General features: G+C 30.2%; 1 protein-coding gene across 2 annotated transcripts; it reads left to right on the top strand.

Annotated features, from left to right (window-relative positions):
• The first annotated feature begins 214 nt into the window (after positions 1-214).
• LOC139482061 (pro-epidermal growth factor-like) lies at positions 215-17,995 on the top strand. Of its 2 annotated transcripts, XR_011654760.1 has the most exons (6): positions 215-339; positions 1,963-2,140; positions 2,899-3,111; positions 7,761-7,882; positions 13,783-16,390; positions 17,641-17,995. XR_011654760.1 is itself a non-coding variant. In XM_071265707.1 (5 exons), exons 1-5 carry the CDS (start codon positions 270-272, stop codon positions 14,052-14,054), a joined length of 855 nt encoding a protein of 284 aa, XP_071121808.1. In that variant the 5' UTR covers positions 215-269; the 3' UTR covers positions 14,055-17,610. The 2 variants fall into 2 exon arrangements, 1 of the variants encoding a protein (XP_071121808.1); XM_071265707.1 differs by lacking the exon at positions 17,641-17,995 and having other exon boundaries at positions 13,783-17,610.
• Positions 17,996-18,280: the final 285 nt, after the last annotated feature.

Here is an 18,280-nt window from a genome sequence, read left to right as displayed (position 1 = left end):
ACATAACTAATGTTCAATTGCATTTCTATAAATAACTTAAACATTGCATGATAAAAAGAACAGAGAAAAGAATTAATATTAATGTTCTTTGTTGTTAGGCTTTGACCTATAGAGACACGATTTTTTCTATTATTTTGATTATACATCCTTTACAAACATTGCTATTGTCATAAGATAAAGACTATTTGAAAACTGGTTTTTCGCAAATTGTTTCCCTACTTGAGAAAGAATAACTGGAAACTTATTTTCCTAGTTGAATAAAGTAGAGAATGATGGATGTTGGAGTTTGGTTCAGCATTTGTTTCCTATTTTATCATATGACAGTTGCAGAATGCACATGTAAGTTATTATAAAAAATTGTGAATATAGATAAGATAAAAAATACAGTAAAATTAATTTCCAAAGTAAAGTTTTTGTTGCGAATAAAGATCCCAGACTTTTAAAATATATCACTATGTAAAATACATGATTAGCCAACCATCTCATTCCTGATGATTGGCGTACAATTGATATGGTGTAATTTTCCTCATGACTCTGTCGAATATAACTGCATACATTGTTAAATTTGAAATGTTTTCGAGGAAATGTGTTTTGGCAAAATTCTTTATTTCAGTATATTAAAAAAAAACAAAAAACAACACAATAAATCAGTAAGATATTGTTTGCTGACAATGATGTGCTTATAGACTGCCCTGATAACTTCTATAAAGAGTTATAAATATAAGATGTGATATGAGTGTATTTGATACAACTCTATCTTCATCCTAGAGACATGTGTTATGTAAACAATTAGAGGTAAATTACGGTCTTCGACAGGGAGCTTTGGCAAACAGCGAACAACAAGCTATAAAGACAAATGAAAGAGCTACAAATGACTAGTGTAAAACATTTATAAAAAATAAATATTTATAAGTTTCGATTAGTGTAAATTCCTTATAAATGTACACATTTAATCCCACTCTCAAATTATCGGAATAATATGATGATGCATGCAATGTTTGCCACGTGACGTTATTTCTCTTGTTTTGTGTAATGTTCGAAATCCAAAATCTATGACATGGAAACTGAATACCAGTTTATAATTTTTTAAGCATTATAAAGTAGACAAGTTTCGGATAATAATTATCGCATATGCTTGGGAGTTATGAAATCGGACACGTTTGGGCGATATCAACTTTTAAAGACGCGTTTGGGAAAAACGGACACGTTTACGGGAATCGGACACGTGTGTGGGGGAGAGACACTTCTGGGAACATTACATAAATATATCTCAAATCGTTTATAGATTAAACTACAAAAATATTTTTTTTTCATGCATCCGATTTCATCTTGAGGGATGCACACGCCTGATGAAGCTAGTTTGTTTAGCAAAATATTGCGTACTTATATTTAAAATCTAATAGAACTTTTGAATGTATTAATTAGCGTGTTTAAGTAATATTCTTAAACATTTATATATATGTATATATGTATATGTAATGTTAGTTCGATTTATATCAATTTAGTTTATGGCTACTCGTATATGAAACGACATTAGGTGTACCGTGAACTGTAGTGCTGTGGTATAAAATCATGAAAATCTTGTTTAAAATTGTACACAAATATCAATAGATAATTGTATGAATATATTTTCAATTACTTGTCAAGCGTTTGTATATTATATGTCGTCAAATGTTCATGTCTGTACATTTTAATAACAAATTCTGAATATTCGTATTTTTACTTTCGTTTTTTTCTGTGATACTATGTTATTTGCCAAACAAAAAATAGATATCAAAGTTGAATATAACTTTAGAAGATACTATTGAATCATTTGACATAATGCATGTAATGTTGTTGTGCCCATGATCAATCATTATCATGTATGAAGATTACGTTAAACTTCAAGCCACCATGTTCTGCATCTTGTTTTTTGAATTAACAATGTAATTTGGATAATCGTTTGAAAAATGTTGTTTTCAGCTGTTCTAGGAAAACTTCTGTTTGCAAGTAGAGAATTAATAATGGAACTGGATGTTGATTCAAAAAATATTTCGGTACTTGCTAATTATGCAGGATGTTGTGCGAATTCTTTAGACTACGATTACAAACACAAATACATATATTTTACAAGAAATGATTATTCAATGACGATTATGCGGTAAGTCTACTTGTGTACAATGATTGAATACCTAACAAAGTAATCAATAACTTAATAATTTTAATTTCATTTTTCTCATGACGCCTTAAATTATCGAAATGTCAAAAAAGAAAATTAAAAGAAAAAAAAGAGACGCGCATGGGTGCTGTTTGAATATAAAAAAGAGCAACCATGCTCAAATTAACTCAAACGATCAATATGAAGGAAGGCTAAAGAAAAGTCCACTTTGCTCTTCTAAAATGAGACAATTTCAGTATTTCTGACATGAAAAATTAATATGATTATAACAAAAACATTATGATCTTTAAGATGACAATGAATGAATAATAGTATTGAACAATATTACATCATAATACAATCCAGTTAACTGCTTATCACAGTACTACATAATACAACATAACATAATAACGGTTAGTCATTATCGTCAATGATTTAAAAATGTGTTAAATTTGAGCACCACACTATTGTAAATGCAGACAAACCAACTAAAATTTGATTTACATATTGCCAGAGCATTATAAAGTTGCTGAATATTAAACAAAATGGCTCATTACAATTTAAGATACATTTTGCTCGAAAACTGTTGGTTATGTTTGAGTTAAAATTTCGCAGAGGGTTAATAGTTATTAAAGCTACCAGGCTTATATGTCGTGAATTTGTGATAAGACCTTAATCGTGAGGTATGATATTATTAAACACTTGAACTATAAAAATCAACATTGTAAATGCATAACAGTAAATTTCATCTTCTTTTCTAGATTTACATATCCCTCACAGAACATATCATTACAAACTTTTGTGAATTCGTCGTCCTTTCCAGGAGGTGTAGCCGTTGATTCCGCAAATTATCATGTCTACTGGGTCCATGATAATGGTGACACACTTTCAAGATGCAATTTAGACGGAACGAACGTAGTTGTATTAAATAGTTCAAGTCATACTTTCTCGATACGACTAGATGTTCAAAACAGGTATCAATTATGCATATAGTTTTAACATTGTCTCTTGTAAATATCTGTTATTGATGGTATCATATCAACGCTCACTGAATGCGAATTGCAAACATGACGGATGCAACCAAGTGGGAAAACATTGCTTTCCCTTTTTAACCGCAAAAAAAATCAATCCGTTCAATTGCTGGGTTGCATTTGTTTAATGTGTAGCTTTTAACGTATTATATTTTGCTTTCTCTGCAAATTGTACTTTGTGTTAACCTATTTACTTTGATTTGATTTCAGATTTTTTACCGAAATTTTAGAAAGGTTTTTGTTAAGGAGATACTAAAAAAATAGAATAGGGATACATCAATATGCATTGTATTATAAGAACTACATATTTCGTTTATTTGACACTTTTCAATCATTCGAAATTTGACTGTAAATTTGCACTGTGAGAAGTATGCAGTACTTTTTTTCATAAAAAACAACATGTATTTCGTATTCGATTTAAGGCTTATATATATCATATTACCAATTCCACAAGAAAAAATCACCACTCACCTATTAATGAATAATAATCAAAACATGCAATACTGTAATGGAAACTTTTAATCGTTTCATCTGTTTGCAAAACTATACACTAATTGTAAAATAAGTATCATAAATCAATATTATAACAGTTTCGATGTTGAAGGCCACAACTTGCATATCACGTTATTCAACACAATTCATATAACATGTTAATTATTTATCTACAATCACCTTCTTAATTATTTTTACGGAGGACCGTGTTTTGTCTACAGTTCATCTGTATACTTTAAACAATATTATTGTATTTTCAAATTTGAGTGCATCCTATGTTAGAATAATGTACATGTATTGTAATTAACAATTAATTAGGTCTTTCCACTTTTCTGTGGAAAGACCTATTGTTTTTCTTCTGATTATTTTTTTTTCTTCCGCCAAATTTTGTTCTTACGATAAACATTTGTTTCGCAATATGTCGCTTAGATATTTGGTATATGATATCGAACAGTTTATGCGCTTTTGAAATTTACACTGCGTAACCGAATACTTTTCTTTGTAGGAGTTATCTCCCCAAACACTGTTTTCCTTGTGTCCACAACTCCTTCGCAACCGTAAAAGATTACGACGAATTTATATCCTTCGCATTATTTGTCCAATTTCGACCGAAGCAATATGAACACTCCATATGAGAGTTATTTCCCTTTTTGTATTTGAAATTTTGAAATGTATTTTAAACTGGAACACCATAAGTGATAGAGACCTAGGATCTTTTGATATGAGGTCCTTGGTCCAAAAAAATGAAAATTAGGTCAAGGTCAAAGGTCAAGGTCATATTCTAATTTTTGAATTTGTCTTATTTTCACTCATTTTCATTAACCTTATAAGATATCGACAAATTATTTTGTATACATTGTTAGTTGCAACATGTGGTAACTAAATAATTTTAGTTGAAAGGGTGCGTAAACAGTGATTGGGAGTTTTAGCCCCTATCATATCTTAAAGTGATATAACTTATTATCCATACATATTAGAGACTAGGGTCTTTTGATTTGAAATCCTCAGTTTGTGATCTTGAAATTGAGGTCAAGGTCATATGTTAATTGACGTTCTAGATTTTGACCTTACTTTAAATTCATATCTATACATCATAAAGCCATATGAACTGACATTTTAGACTGATTTTTTTATATTTTAATATCAAAATAGATATTAACTGGTGGAAAGACCTTCAATTTTTTTTTCTTCCACCTAATTTTGTTGTGGCGATAAATATTTGTTTCCTAATATGTCGCTTAGATATTTGGAATATGATATCGAACAGTTTATGCGCTTTTGAAATTTACCCCGCATAACCGAATACTTTTCCTTGTAGGAGTTATCTCCCCAAACACTGTTTTTCTTGTGTCCACTACTTCTTCCCAACCGTAAAAAATTACGACAAATTTATTTTATAAAATTGCACATTATATCCTTCGCATGATTTGTCCAATTTTGACCGAAGCAATATGAACGCTCCATATGAGAGTTATTTCCCCTTTTGTATTTGAAATTTTGAAATGTATTTTAAACAGGAAAACCATAAGTGATAGAGACCTAGGGTCTTTTGATTTGAGGTCCTTGGTCCAAAAAAATGAAAATGAGGTCAAGGTCAAAGGTCAAGGTCATATTCTTATATTTGAATTTGGCTTATTTTCACTTATTCCTAAAGACTACAAGATATCGACAAATTATTTTTACTATATTGTAAGTTGCGACATGTCGTAACAAGTACATTTTGATTGCAAGGGTACGTTGAACTAAAAAGGGAGTTTTATCCCCTCTTGTATTTAAAAATATGCGTTTGGTGATATAACTCATTAACAAAATATAATTAAGACCTATGGTGTTTTGATTTGAGGTCGTTGGTTCATGACATTGAAATTGATCTCAAGGTCATAGCTTAATTTGACATTCTAGATTTTGACCTTTGCTTTGACCTCGTATGTATACATGATAAAGCCATGATACTTTTGCCAAAAGGTATCAAACCATTTAACCTTGAAAAAAAACCTTTTGTAAACCGGAAGTAGCTATTTATTGTACCCTATTAAAATAAAAGTATATAAACCTGATCTTTTTGGAATCAGTGTCAAGTAAATAATCAAATATTATCGGAAGTAAAATTTTTCAAACCGGAAGTAACAAATTATCTCCCTTATTTAAAAAATATGGTATAAAAATAGAAACCATATATATTTTGGAATCAGCGTACAATAAACTATCATTTGACGATTGAAATGACATTTTAAACTTAATTTTACAACTTTCGTAATAAAATACATTTTTTTTTGGTGGAAAGTCCTTCAATTGTTCTCTGAACAATTGGTTTTTAATTTTACTTATGTTTGTTAAATGAAATTGTAGAGCCTTATCAGATTTTTGTCTTTTGATTTTTAGTCACGGTAATGACATAAATGAGTTTATAAATAAGTTTTTGAACAGTACTCTGTTATAAGAAAACATAGGTTCGTTAACATAAAAAACCCGAACACCGAATGCACCAAATGATGGATTCTTTACTTCTGAACATGTTTTTCTAGCTAAGCTGATATATATTAAAACAAACATTCGCTAATCAAGTTAGTACAAACAGAGCACTACTATGGGTGGCTTTTGTTGATATTTATATGCCGCTGAAAACATACAGTGTAATCTGCCCAAAAACAAAAACTAACAAAAAATGATAGATTTCACGTATATTTATTGATGTTGAGTCACTCAGGAGTATGTTGGAAACAAAACAAGGTACTCTTACATACTAAATGGAACGCACTGGAAATAATCCGAAATAAACACTGTATGTATACAAGTTGCATGGTCACTCCCTGAATTGGTTCATAGAACACACATGTATATGTGTCTCGACTTGAAGTACTAGAACCATTAGAATAGTCGCCTGACCAATTATTTCTTGTCCATTTCTTAAAATTTTATCGAGTTTGGATTTGCTACGTGAAAACTGCATGCATATCAGGAGACATGTACCCTTTCGATACAATTAATTTTATAGATTTTAAACTTTTTTGTGGATTTTTTTCGATTTCTGACTGAAATCTGTTCTGTGTTTGTTTAATAAAATACAACACGAACATGTATTCGAATTGTGTTTGCATATACCTCGGATGTTCAAATAATATATCCGTTATAGTGTATTGTTTGAACATTTGTTAGGACATTGGTTGCAATGAATTACATTGATTACCCAGTGAAATAAAAAACGATAATTTAACATGTGAAGTAGACGTGGTTATTCAACTTATATGACGTCATACAACAATAAGCGTTGCTACTTTGGTTTCATAAAAAGCCAATTGTCAATGTAATAAAAAATATAACTAATACAAAAAAAAAATATATCGAAAAACATACAATTCGTGCGACCGAACAACTGATATTTATGCACTATACGCATTCGTGAATTGATGTGTTGTTTTGTAATACGTTGAATATTATACAATTACTGTCTTTTGATGCGGTAAATGTGTTGTTGTATTGAGTACTAGGACCAATGGCCGAAATGAAAATCAGTTTTTCAAAAGTCAATTAAACTACATATTAACCTAAACAAAAGACAGTAATTTGTGTATTCCATATTCCGAGAGAATAGTATGTAATGGAAAATATTTACTAAAACCAATTGCACATCAAAGATTTTTTTGTATCACAATGAAACACGCAAAAGCACGCGACGTTTTGCGCTGTGAATACACTTTTTCTGCAGGTGAATATGCTTATTTATTCAGAATCACATTCATATAGAATACCTACTAATGTTTTAGCAATATGGAATAATTATCTCTATTTGAATTATTCGATTAGTTTATCTATAAGTATTACAGTAATTCCTGAAATTTTGATATATAAGTAATTAAATACTACACACTTTGCAGAGATGATTTGGAGGAATACAATTAGCAAATTCACAAGTTCATCTTTCTTTCATATCGGAATGTGTATATTTTTTCTATAAGTACCAAATTACGCTACATATAATCAAACGTCTGCTCTATGATCAGGTTGTTGTCTCTTTGACATATTCCTCATTTCCATTCTCAATTTTATTATAACACTCACATCAATGGTAAACCATTTTATGGATCTCAAGTATCTTTTAGATGGATGTATATAGGTTACCAATATACAGGGATATCCAAGTCAAGATTCGATTTGACTGACATTAGTATGATCGTAAACTTCACATCTAACGCCGTAGCATTTGTAAGCTGTATGGATATAGGTATGTGTCATAAATAAGTGTCGTGTATACAAATTGGTGTTCAATTACAATATTATTTAAATATTGCCCTGTCTGTGTAACACCTTGAGTGTATCAATGAATGTAAGTGCATGTCTGTAGGTATTATTGTAAGATATAATATGATTAATAATTTTTTGTTGGTTGATGTTACCTCAGCTTGTTTTATCCAAAAAAGCTAAGCAATTTGCGATGTGTTATGAAGACACCATTCTTAAACTATTTTCACCTTTTTTAATCTCATACATCAAACCAACATTATTTCATTATTGATTATATTTAAAAAATAAAACCCCTGGTCAATAAAAAATCAAAAAAAAAAAAAATGTGTTTTTTTACCATACTTTTTTTTTATAATTTGTTTGTCTTTTTTCTGTTATCGTAACAATGTTATTTCAAACAGGAACGCTGTTGATTTATGAGCTTTCTAACAAAGATGTGATCCGCTCAATTTAGTGTGGATAGTTTACATCAAATAAGTCTTAAAATGTGTGTGGAAATTGATACTCAGCAAAATTCAAGCTAAACGGTATATGCATCTGACTTTCATCGATTTATTTCAAAACAAAAATTGCAAGGATTATTGCTTTTTTTTTCTGTTTCGTCAGTTTATTAAGCATTTGAGTCTCTACAACAATATGTAATGGATGTATTGTTGTTTACACTCCTGGCATGTTATGGTTATAGCTAGCCGTTTCATTGGCATCATTTTGAAGACACAGCCTTAATCTTTAATATCAGATGTATGTTAACATCAGTTTAATCCTCTATATTTAGCTGTTTATTGATTTCAACTGTATAATATACCCTTGGTTTCAATTGAAATATCAAACATACCGAATACCGAAAGATTAAACAAATGGCAAACTCACCATCATATCAAGCAAATGAAAAACAGCTGTCATATTCCTGACTTGGTACAATATATTCCTTGTTAGTAAAAACCTCTATTTATATATTAATGTTGTGTTTAACTTTGATTATGCGAAAATAGTAGCCAGGATGAAAGACAATAGTGCACGACCCGAAGGGAAGTACACTATTGTCTCAAACCCTGGCGACTGTTTTCCACAGCCAATGTTAAGAACCCAACATTTATATCATTATTATACTGACTGTGTACTATTTTGAATAGTGACAGTAGTGTATTTCAATGTAAAAAATGCCCTTTATGTTACTCTGCATATACATATACAAAATTAGATCAATGTCAGGAAAATATAAACGTTTTCGTATAAGGCTGAGAAAATTGGGAAGAGCGAGGTTCCACCGAACCCTAGCCCAGTTTTGCGCCGAGTACAAAAAAGGTTTACACACACAGATATTGACCTAATATTGTTTTTATACTGCAACTGAAATTAATAAAATAATAACTTTTTTAATCGTACTACAAATGTCAAACTTATTTTCATCCCTTAATGGACCTCTGCTTGTGGAGAAAGTGTTCCATGAAGAATTTGACATATACAAAATATAGCTATGTTATAATATTTAGGAAATAAACACACAACTACATTGTAGTTGCAAAATAAATACATTTATATCTATGTATTAACTTTTAGTTGCAGCATCAAAACAATATGAGGTCAATATAATAAAAATATAAACTTTTTTGTATTCGGCGAAAAACTGTGGAAGGGGCTCGGTATAACCTTGCCCTTCCCCAGTTTCTCACCCTCATATAAAAAAGGCTATATTTCTCTGACATTGACCTTATGTTGTATATGTATATATGCTGTCTTATAGAGACTTGATTTTGTCTTCTTGGCTACTAGAAAGGTTTAACAAAGGAATTCATTCAATAGTATGTTTTTGAGTCGAAATGATTGATTTTAACTATGTATCTGAATATAACTGTTTTGCAGACTACAGTTTAGTCATCAAGCGACGTTAATAAGTGGTTCGTGAAATCATCATTTCAAGCGCATATATGATGAGGCTCAACCCACTTGTCAGTCAAAGCATTTACGCACCGCCTTTGCACGTCAAATCAAACAATGATTGACGTGAAAATAATTAGTCTATAACAAAAGCAATGCATATTTTTCCCATAGTGCAGTTAACGCTATATAGTTCTTTTAAAAACTATGCAAAATAGAGCAATTTTACTATAGAAGAACTTTCTTACAGGAAGTATAATAAATAGGAAATCATGTTAGGATCTACAAACTTGTCAATTTAATTCAACTTATACATATCTACTCAAAATACGGTTGCGACTGGAATGATTCTACATACAAACAGAGAAATCGCTGTAAGAAACTTATGTCATCTCTTTTATCGCAATAAAAATTATTCTCATTGTTAATTTCTAATGGTAAATAAAAACATGTTATCGATACGTGTCTTTTCCTGTTTTTAAATAATATAATTGAAAACAGACAAATGTTGGAGCTAGCCATTTCAGTTATTACATATATCGAATGAAACATCAACGGTTGTCATGATTATACATTAAAAAAAGACAATCCTGTTTGTTCATATTTTCGAACTTAACGTCAAATCAGAGGTATAAGTATAAAAGTCAGACTGATGAAACCTTTCTTTACAGTTTTTAAGAATCCAAATATGGAAGGTTTTTAAATTGTCGTCGAATTTAAAAAATGATATGTATGTTTATACTAGCTGCTTTCTTCATAAATTTTCGTTTGTTAAGTTGATTTCTTGAAAGATGTTCAACTTTTCTCGCTATGTACAATTAAGCTTCATTCACAATAAAAATACATCTAATAATCAATTTATTATTCCGAATTTTTGCAAAATGTAACTATAGTGAATCTAATAGTAGATTATTGAATTGAAGACTATATACCTATATATATACACTTATGTGCAGCATAGGTGACTTTATGGTACAATGAAAGACTAAATCTAAATTGTATTCAGTCTTGCGTTATCATGTTTTGTAAATTTTAGAAATATGTAGAAAATAGTTACGGTTGGTACATATGTGATTATCTAACTTGAAATTCATGGAATTTTGCAATTGATAAGGGGGCGCTACTTCAAGCACATGTTTCATTATCCATACTCTTTTCCAAATAGCTGCCAAAGGAAGAACACACAGAAATTTGGTGATTCAATTTTTATAAAATATTTTAATTTTTAATATTACTCAGAAGTTGATAGAAGCCAGCTTGCCAGGACCGTTATCTTAAAATTTCCAATTTGCATTTAGTTATATGAGACAGTAAAATCACAAAAATATATTAGGAAATACAATTTATGTAAATTGTTTTTTTTTTTTTATCATATGTTGGTTTGCATTAAGGAGATACACTGTTCATGCTGTATCTGTCTGTAAATTGTGTCTTTTTATCAATTGTTGACATGTGTCAAGAAGATGCATTGATAGGACACAGTGTCTGTTAATCGTGTATTTTTGGTATATTTTTGTTTTGTATCGAGTAGATACGTTGAGAGGACACAATGTCTGTAAATTGTGTCTTTTTAGGATATTTAGTTTGTATCGAGTAGATACATTGATAGGACACAGTGTCTGTAAATTGTGTCTTTCTAGGATAATTAAGTTTATATCACGTAGATATGTTGTTAGGACACAGTGTCTGTAAATTGTGTCTTTTTAAGTATACGTTGTTAGGACACAGTGTCTGTAAGTTGTGTCTTTTTAGTATACGTTGATAGAACACAGTGTCTGTAAATTGTGTCTTTTTAGTGTAAGTTGATAGGACACAATGTCTGTAAATTGTGTCTTTTCAGTACACGTTGATAGGACACAGTGTCTGTAAATATTGTCTGTTTAGTATAAGTTGATAGGACACAATGTCTGAAAATTGTGTCTTTTTAGTACACGTTGATAGGACACAGTGTCTATAAATTGTGCTTTTTTAGTATATTTTGTTTTGTATCGAGTAGATACGTTGATAGGACACAATATCTGTAAATGGTGTCTTTTTAGGATAATTTAGTTTGTATCAAGTAGATACATTGATAGGACAGAGTGTCTGTAAATTGTGTCTTTTTAGGATAATTTAGTTTGTATCAAGTGATACATTGATTGAACAGAGTGTCTGTAAATTGTGTCTTTTTAGGATAATTTAGTTTGTATCAAGTGATACATTGATAAGACACAATGTCTGTAAATGGTGTCTTTTTAGGATAATTTAGTTTGTATCAAGTAGATACATTGATAATACAATGAGAGAAGCCAGCTTGCGAGGACCGTTATCTTAAAACTTCCAATTTGCATTTAGTTATATGAGACAGTATAATCACAAAAATATATTAGGAAATACAGTTATTTGTGAAGCAATTAATGTAAATTGGTTTTTTTTTATCATATGTTGGTTTGCATTAAGGAGATACACTGTTCATGCTGTATCTGTCTGTAAATTGTGTCTTTTTATCAATTTTTGACATGTGTCAAGAAGATGCATTGATAGGACACAGTGTCTGTTAATCGTGTATTTTTGGTATATTTTTGTTTTGTATCGTGTAGATACGTTGAGAGGACACAATGTCTGTAAATTGTGTCTTTTTAGGATATTAAGTTTGTATCGAGTAGATACATTGATAGGACACAGTGTCTGTAAATTGTGTCTTTTTAGGATAATTTAGTTTCTATCAAGTATATACATTGATAGGACACAATGTCTGTAAATGGTGTCTTTATAGGATAATTTAGTTTGTATCAAGTAGATACATTGATAGGACACAATGTCTGTAAATGGTGTCTTTTTAGGATAATTTCGTTTGTATCAAGTAGATATGTTAATAGGACACAGTTTCTGTAAATTGTGTCTTTTTAGTATACGTTGATAGGACACAGTGTCTGTAAATTGTGTCTTTTTAGTATGCGTTGATAGGACACAGTGTCTGTAAATTGTGTCTTTTAAGGATAATTTAGTTTGTATCGAGTAGATATGTTGATAGGACACAGTGTCTGTAAATTGTGTCTTTTTAGTATACTTTGATAGGACACAGTGTCTGTAAATTGTGTCTTTTTAGTATACGTTGTTAGGACACAGTGTCTGTAAATTGTGTCTTTTTAGTATATTTAGTCGTATCAAGTAGAAAAATTGATTGAACACAGTGGCTATAAATTGTGTCTTTTTAGTATACGTTGATAGGACAGTGTCTGTAAATTGTGTCTTTTTAGTATACGTTGATAGGACACAGTGTCTGTAAATTGTTTCTTTTTAGTATATTTTGATTCGTATTGAGTAGATACATCGATAGGACACAGTGTTTGTAAATTGTGTCTTTTTAGTATATTTAGTTTACATAAAGTAGATCGATAGGACACAATGTCTGTAAATTGTTCCTTTTTAGTATTTTTGATTTGTATCAAGTATATTTTTTAGGATAGGACTTTCGAGGGACTCAATGTCTGTATATAGATCGTACGTTTTATCATTTGCATAAGTAGGATGATAGATGATGCAGGTTTACTTTAGGGCAGCGTGTTCAGCTCCATAAGAGCTTCATACGTCATGGCGGTATCTGCTCCCAAAAGTTGAAATGTTACACTATTATTAACAAATTTATAGTCAAGGGGAGATAACTCTAAATTGATTGACTTTTCAAAAAATTCAATTTCAATAATTGATGACATTTGTCTTTTCATTTATTACATAATATGCTCATTGGTTCAGACTGTCATGACTGTAATGATGGTATTGTATATTTAAATTCATAATTTGTACTTATAATTGTAGTGTATGCAAATTTTATACATGTATGTTTTGATATGATTGATTTTGAAACATAAACTGTCACATCTATGGCCTGCATCATCATAATATGTGTTAGTTGTTATTTTGACTTTAGCGGACCATAAATATTGTTAATTTATGAATACATTATATTTTTACATGTTTTTACACATGTAACATGTTTATCAACTATTTAAATATTTTTAGACGTGACTGAACAAAGAGTGTATTGGATGAATTACTATGGTGATTTAAAATCAGTTAATGTGGATGGTTCTGATATTAAAACAATCGTTTCAACAAATTTTCCTTCTTATGACTACCGTGCTATAGGTGTATCGGGTGATTACATTTACTATGCTGATAATAACAAGCAGTTAATTATGATGAATAAATCTCAAGGATCCACACCGACTGTTCTATTTACGGCAGACCATAGGATTGATAGTATATATGTGTTTGAATCACCAGGTATTTAATGACCACACAATACGACTTACAATTGTAATCAATATCAGAAGTTGAAAAATGCATGCCTTTTTAATCAACACTAATTGATTGTGTCACATTTGTAAAATAAAACAACCATATCAACGAGAACAATAAATGACAATGCAAACAAAAACTTGTAGTCCAAGATAGACATGCAAAACTAAAAATTAACAAAAAGAAAAGAAAAAAAAGATAAATGTTCAAATAACAGTCTTACAAAATTAGGTGCATGTGTATAAACATAGAACTACAGTGTTGAAGTCTGTAGTAAAACATTCTAATATTTCAGTTCCGGAAAGTGTAATATTTTGGATAAATGGCAATAGCAGCCACAAAAAAAACAAAGAAATTTAAACAATTGCACCAATCGCAATTTTGTTTTTATTTATCAGTGTATAAATTAGTTAATATAGGATGATACACAATTATCAAACTTATGTATGTGTTTTGATTAAGATTTAATGTGCGTTGTACTAATAGCTTTATCTTTCCTATATTAATGTTTAACTTGAGGATTGCTTGCTGCTTTGTTATTATACTCCATATGTTCACAAGCTTTTAATTATTTTTACAGTATGGGATTTTGTATTTTACTTTACCTTCCTTAGCTATTGGAATGATGACGATTTCATATTTTGCAACATCTTACACCATTGAAATTATGTATTCGTATCAAAGCACTTACCTAATATCTTTTAATAGATATAGGAAGATGTGGTATGAGTGCCAATGAGACAACTCTCCATTCTAGTAACAATTTATAAAAGTTAAACCATTCAAACGGAAAACCCAACGGTCTTATTTATTTAAAACGGAGAAACGAAAAATACGTATGAACTACATAAACAGACGACAACTACTGTACATCAAATTCCTGAGGTAACTTTATGTTAATATATTTTTTCACAGTTTGACTTCCTTATATTAGATAAATTTAATATTAATTCGAAACAAATACAACAGTATTGTGGTCGTGTTTTGATATAAGGCACCACCTTTTTGATAACGATCAGGCATCATTAAAACAGTAGAGTAAGTTAAATTACAGGTGGTCTCAATGAAAGTCAACTACATAAGTGTTTACTTCTACATTCGGTAAGTATTTTTATATTTCTCTTTATATAAGTAATCTTAACTATCACTTTTTATGACTAAAATATTAATTCTGTTGTAAAATCAAATTTCAGTTAGTAAAATATGTTTATTTTGCTTTACATCTGCTTAACATATTTTATATATTGTTGTTTTTGATGTATTTTCTGTCAAAAATTCAAGGAAAAGATACATGTAGCGCTGCCTGAAACAAATAAAAATTCAATTAACATAAGTACGTAAATAATACAATCATATATCTTATTTCAATATATATCACCAATGTATTTATGGATAGACGTTAATACACTAAAGACTCATAACCAAAATGCATAGGATTGGTAGGAAGATGAAAACTGAAAATGAGCAAATTGCGACCTCTGATACGAACAAGAATGTGATGTTATATTCGATGTTAACAGCATCCAATCTACGTTAGAAAACACTACTTCATTATTTATATGATGATTTAATTGATACATTGATGTTTTCATATAGCGTATAGAATGAATTAGTCTCAAAAGATATATCTTTCGATATGACAAATGAAATGACGCATAAATAATTTATATATGGAATATTGAAATTGCGCATGTGAAACTTGAAACAACGGAAAATAATTACAAGATTTAATGAAGAGACATGAACAAATAGATGCATTTACCATGTCTATCATAGTAGAATTTTTCAGGAGCCGATAATTTAGTTGCAGTTATTCGAGTTTTCGACACATCCGAGTTTGGCACAACGAGGTTCAACTATGAATATTCGAACAAACAAGGCTCAATAAAAGCCATCACGTAATCATCGCGATTGAATTCCAGTAACCCGGAAGAGTTACAATGAAATGCGAGTCATCCGGAATAATTTCCATAAAATTCGAGTCATCCGGAATAGTTACAATGAAATTCGAGTGATCCGGAATAGGTACAATGAAATTCAAATGCGCTTCCCTTAAAAAAATATGTAATAATCAACAATATAACATACTCACATACTGTTCGTGATATTTATAAAGATAATAATATATTCAATCGTTTCGTATTCGATCAAGATAAGCCATCGCCCAATTTACAGTAACCAATAACAATATGTCCTTTTTGTATATTTCAATAAAATACACTACAGCTGTGAACATATCACAAAAGCCATTGGTAGTTATAATATATACTCTGATTGACAGCTTGTGACATGGTTTTGTCAGTTGGCAGGTTCAGTATAACTAGGTCAAGTACGTATCAATTCTTTTAGTTAACGATAACTTTATTTGGTCTGTGCTTTTGTGTTGTTATAGGGCGTTATCAAAGACTTGATGAGATTAAAAAAAGAGGGACGAAAGATACCAAAGGGACAGTCAAACTCATAAATCTAAAACAAACTGACAAAGCCATGGCTAAAAATGAAAAAGACAAACAGAAAAACAAGAGTACACATGACACAACATAGAAAACTAAAGAATAAACAACACGAACCCCACCAAAAACTAGGGGTGATCTCAGGTGCTCCGGAAGGGTTAGACTGTCTTTAAAAACTAATGTTAATATTATGTTTGTTAATGTTATGTTTAAGTATTCAAAATTAGAATTTAATGCATTTCGTCATTTCATAAAAAAATGATGCTCTTATTGACATTTACAATGATATCGTAGTTTAAATTTTCAACATAAAGTTATTTCGTTTAATATTTGATCGACAACATTTTACTTTTAATTATTTATTGGTATTCGATGTATTTGACTTTACAATTTAATAAGCTATAATATCACCATAGTAACATGTAAGGTCGAAATGAGCATCTGGACCGAAAATGTAGTCCATTTAACGTATTCTTCTGTTGCACTTTGTGTAAGTTTGAGATCACGTGGTACGGCATATTTGAATAATTATTGTTATAATTCGAACATTTACAGGCTACTGCACTCCCATAATTGCATTCAAAGAATTACATAAACAATATCTGTTTATAATAGAATAATGGCAATCTTTCATAAAAGGTTTGAAAATGGACGTTATGTTAACCGAGTTTGTATTTATTTTGACCAACATAATAAGTCTAACTAGCTGAGCTCAATCTTGAAACCTTTCCGGATCGCAAGAGATCCTCAAAATATGTTTGTAGTGTTTGTGATGACAGTATAAAAGTGGTCTTTCTTTAATTGCAATGTATGTACCAGCCTTTCATCGATCAACGAGTTTAAAAATGTCTATTTGATATCTTCCGCCTCGTTCTTTTACATATTCTTCAGTCCACGCATATCAAACCTAATGCTTGTAAATCTGATTAAACCGAACCTCTGTTAAAACCGAACAAAATCTTTACTCTAGTCAAGGATCTGTTTAAACAGGTTTCACTGTATTTGAAGAAGTTTGTACCACTCTATAAATATAAGATGAATAAGAAGAAGATAAGAAGGCATCGTCTTAGTAATCAGACGCTTGTGGTAGTATTTTTTTCTAAATAGCTTAATTTTTCATTTTCAGATACAAAAACCCTTGCAGTGAATAATGCAGCTAAGGTGATCCGTAGAGAATGCATGATGCATAACATCTTTGATTCGTAGATACAGAGACAAACCAACAAATAAATAAACCACTTGCCTTAAATTAGTAGCATAAACTCAGAAGTGGAGCAAACACTTAGATTACGAATTTCAGAGTGAAATAAAACAAACGCACGTCGTTTTTTTTTAAAGTAATGATAGACAGTTAACAAAAAAACAGATGTTAGAATCCCTAGAACTATGTTTTTTTATGCGACTTATAAACCATATTTAGCCTAATTTATAATAGTAATTTTCAATTGACATAAGTGTACTTCTTATTATTTAAGGACAGAGGAAATATTTTGAAAAATTGTGTTTTTTTTGGTTCAGATTAAGGGGATACTAACACATGCTGATTGAATTAAAGAATATAGATACAGATATTACATTTTTTTGTCAATCGTGAGATGTGATATGTGTATACAGCAATTGTAGATTAAGCTAAAATTAAACGTTATAATGCTGAACTAGGTCAATGCATAGAACAACAACTAATTCGTCGTTAAACATTACTAAGCTTGCAATCTCGATATATTCTTTTTTCGTATGTTTCTTTTCATACAATATACACAATTCAA

This window comes from Mytilus edulis, chromosome 7 (assembly GCF_963676685.1).
Source record: "Mytilus edulis chromosome 7, xbMytEdul2.2, whole genome shotgun sequence".
In the NCBI taxonomy this organism is placed as follows: domain Eukaryota; kingdom Metazoa; phylum Mollusca; class Bivalvia; order Mytilida; family Mytilidae; genus Mytilus; species Mytilus edulis.
This window is presented reverse-complemented; position numbering and strand designations above follow the sequence as displayed.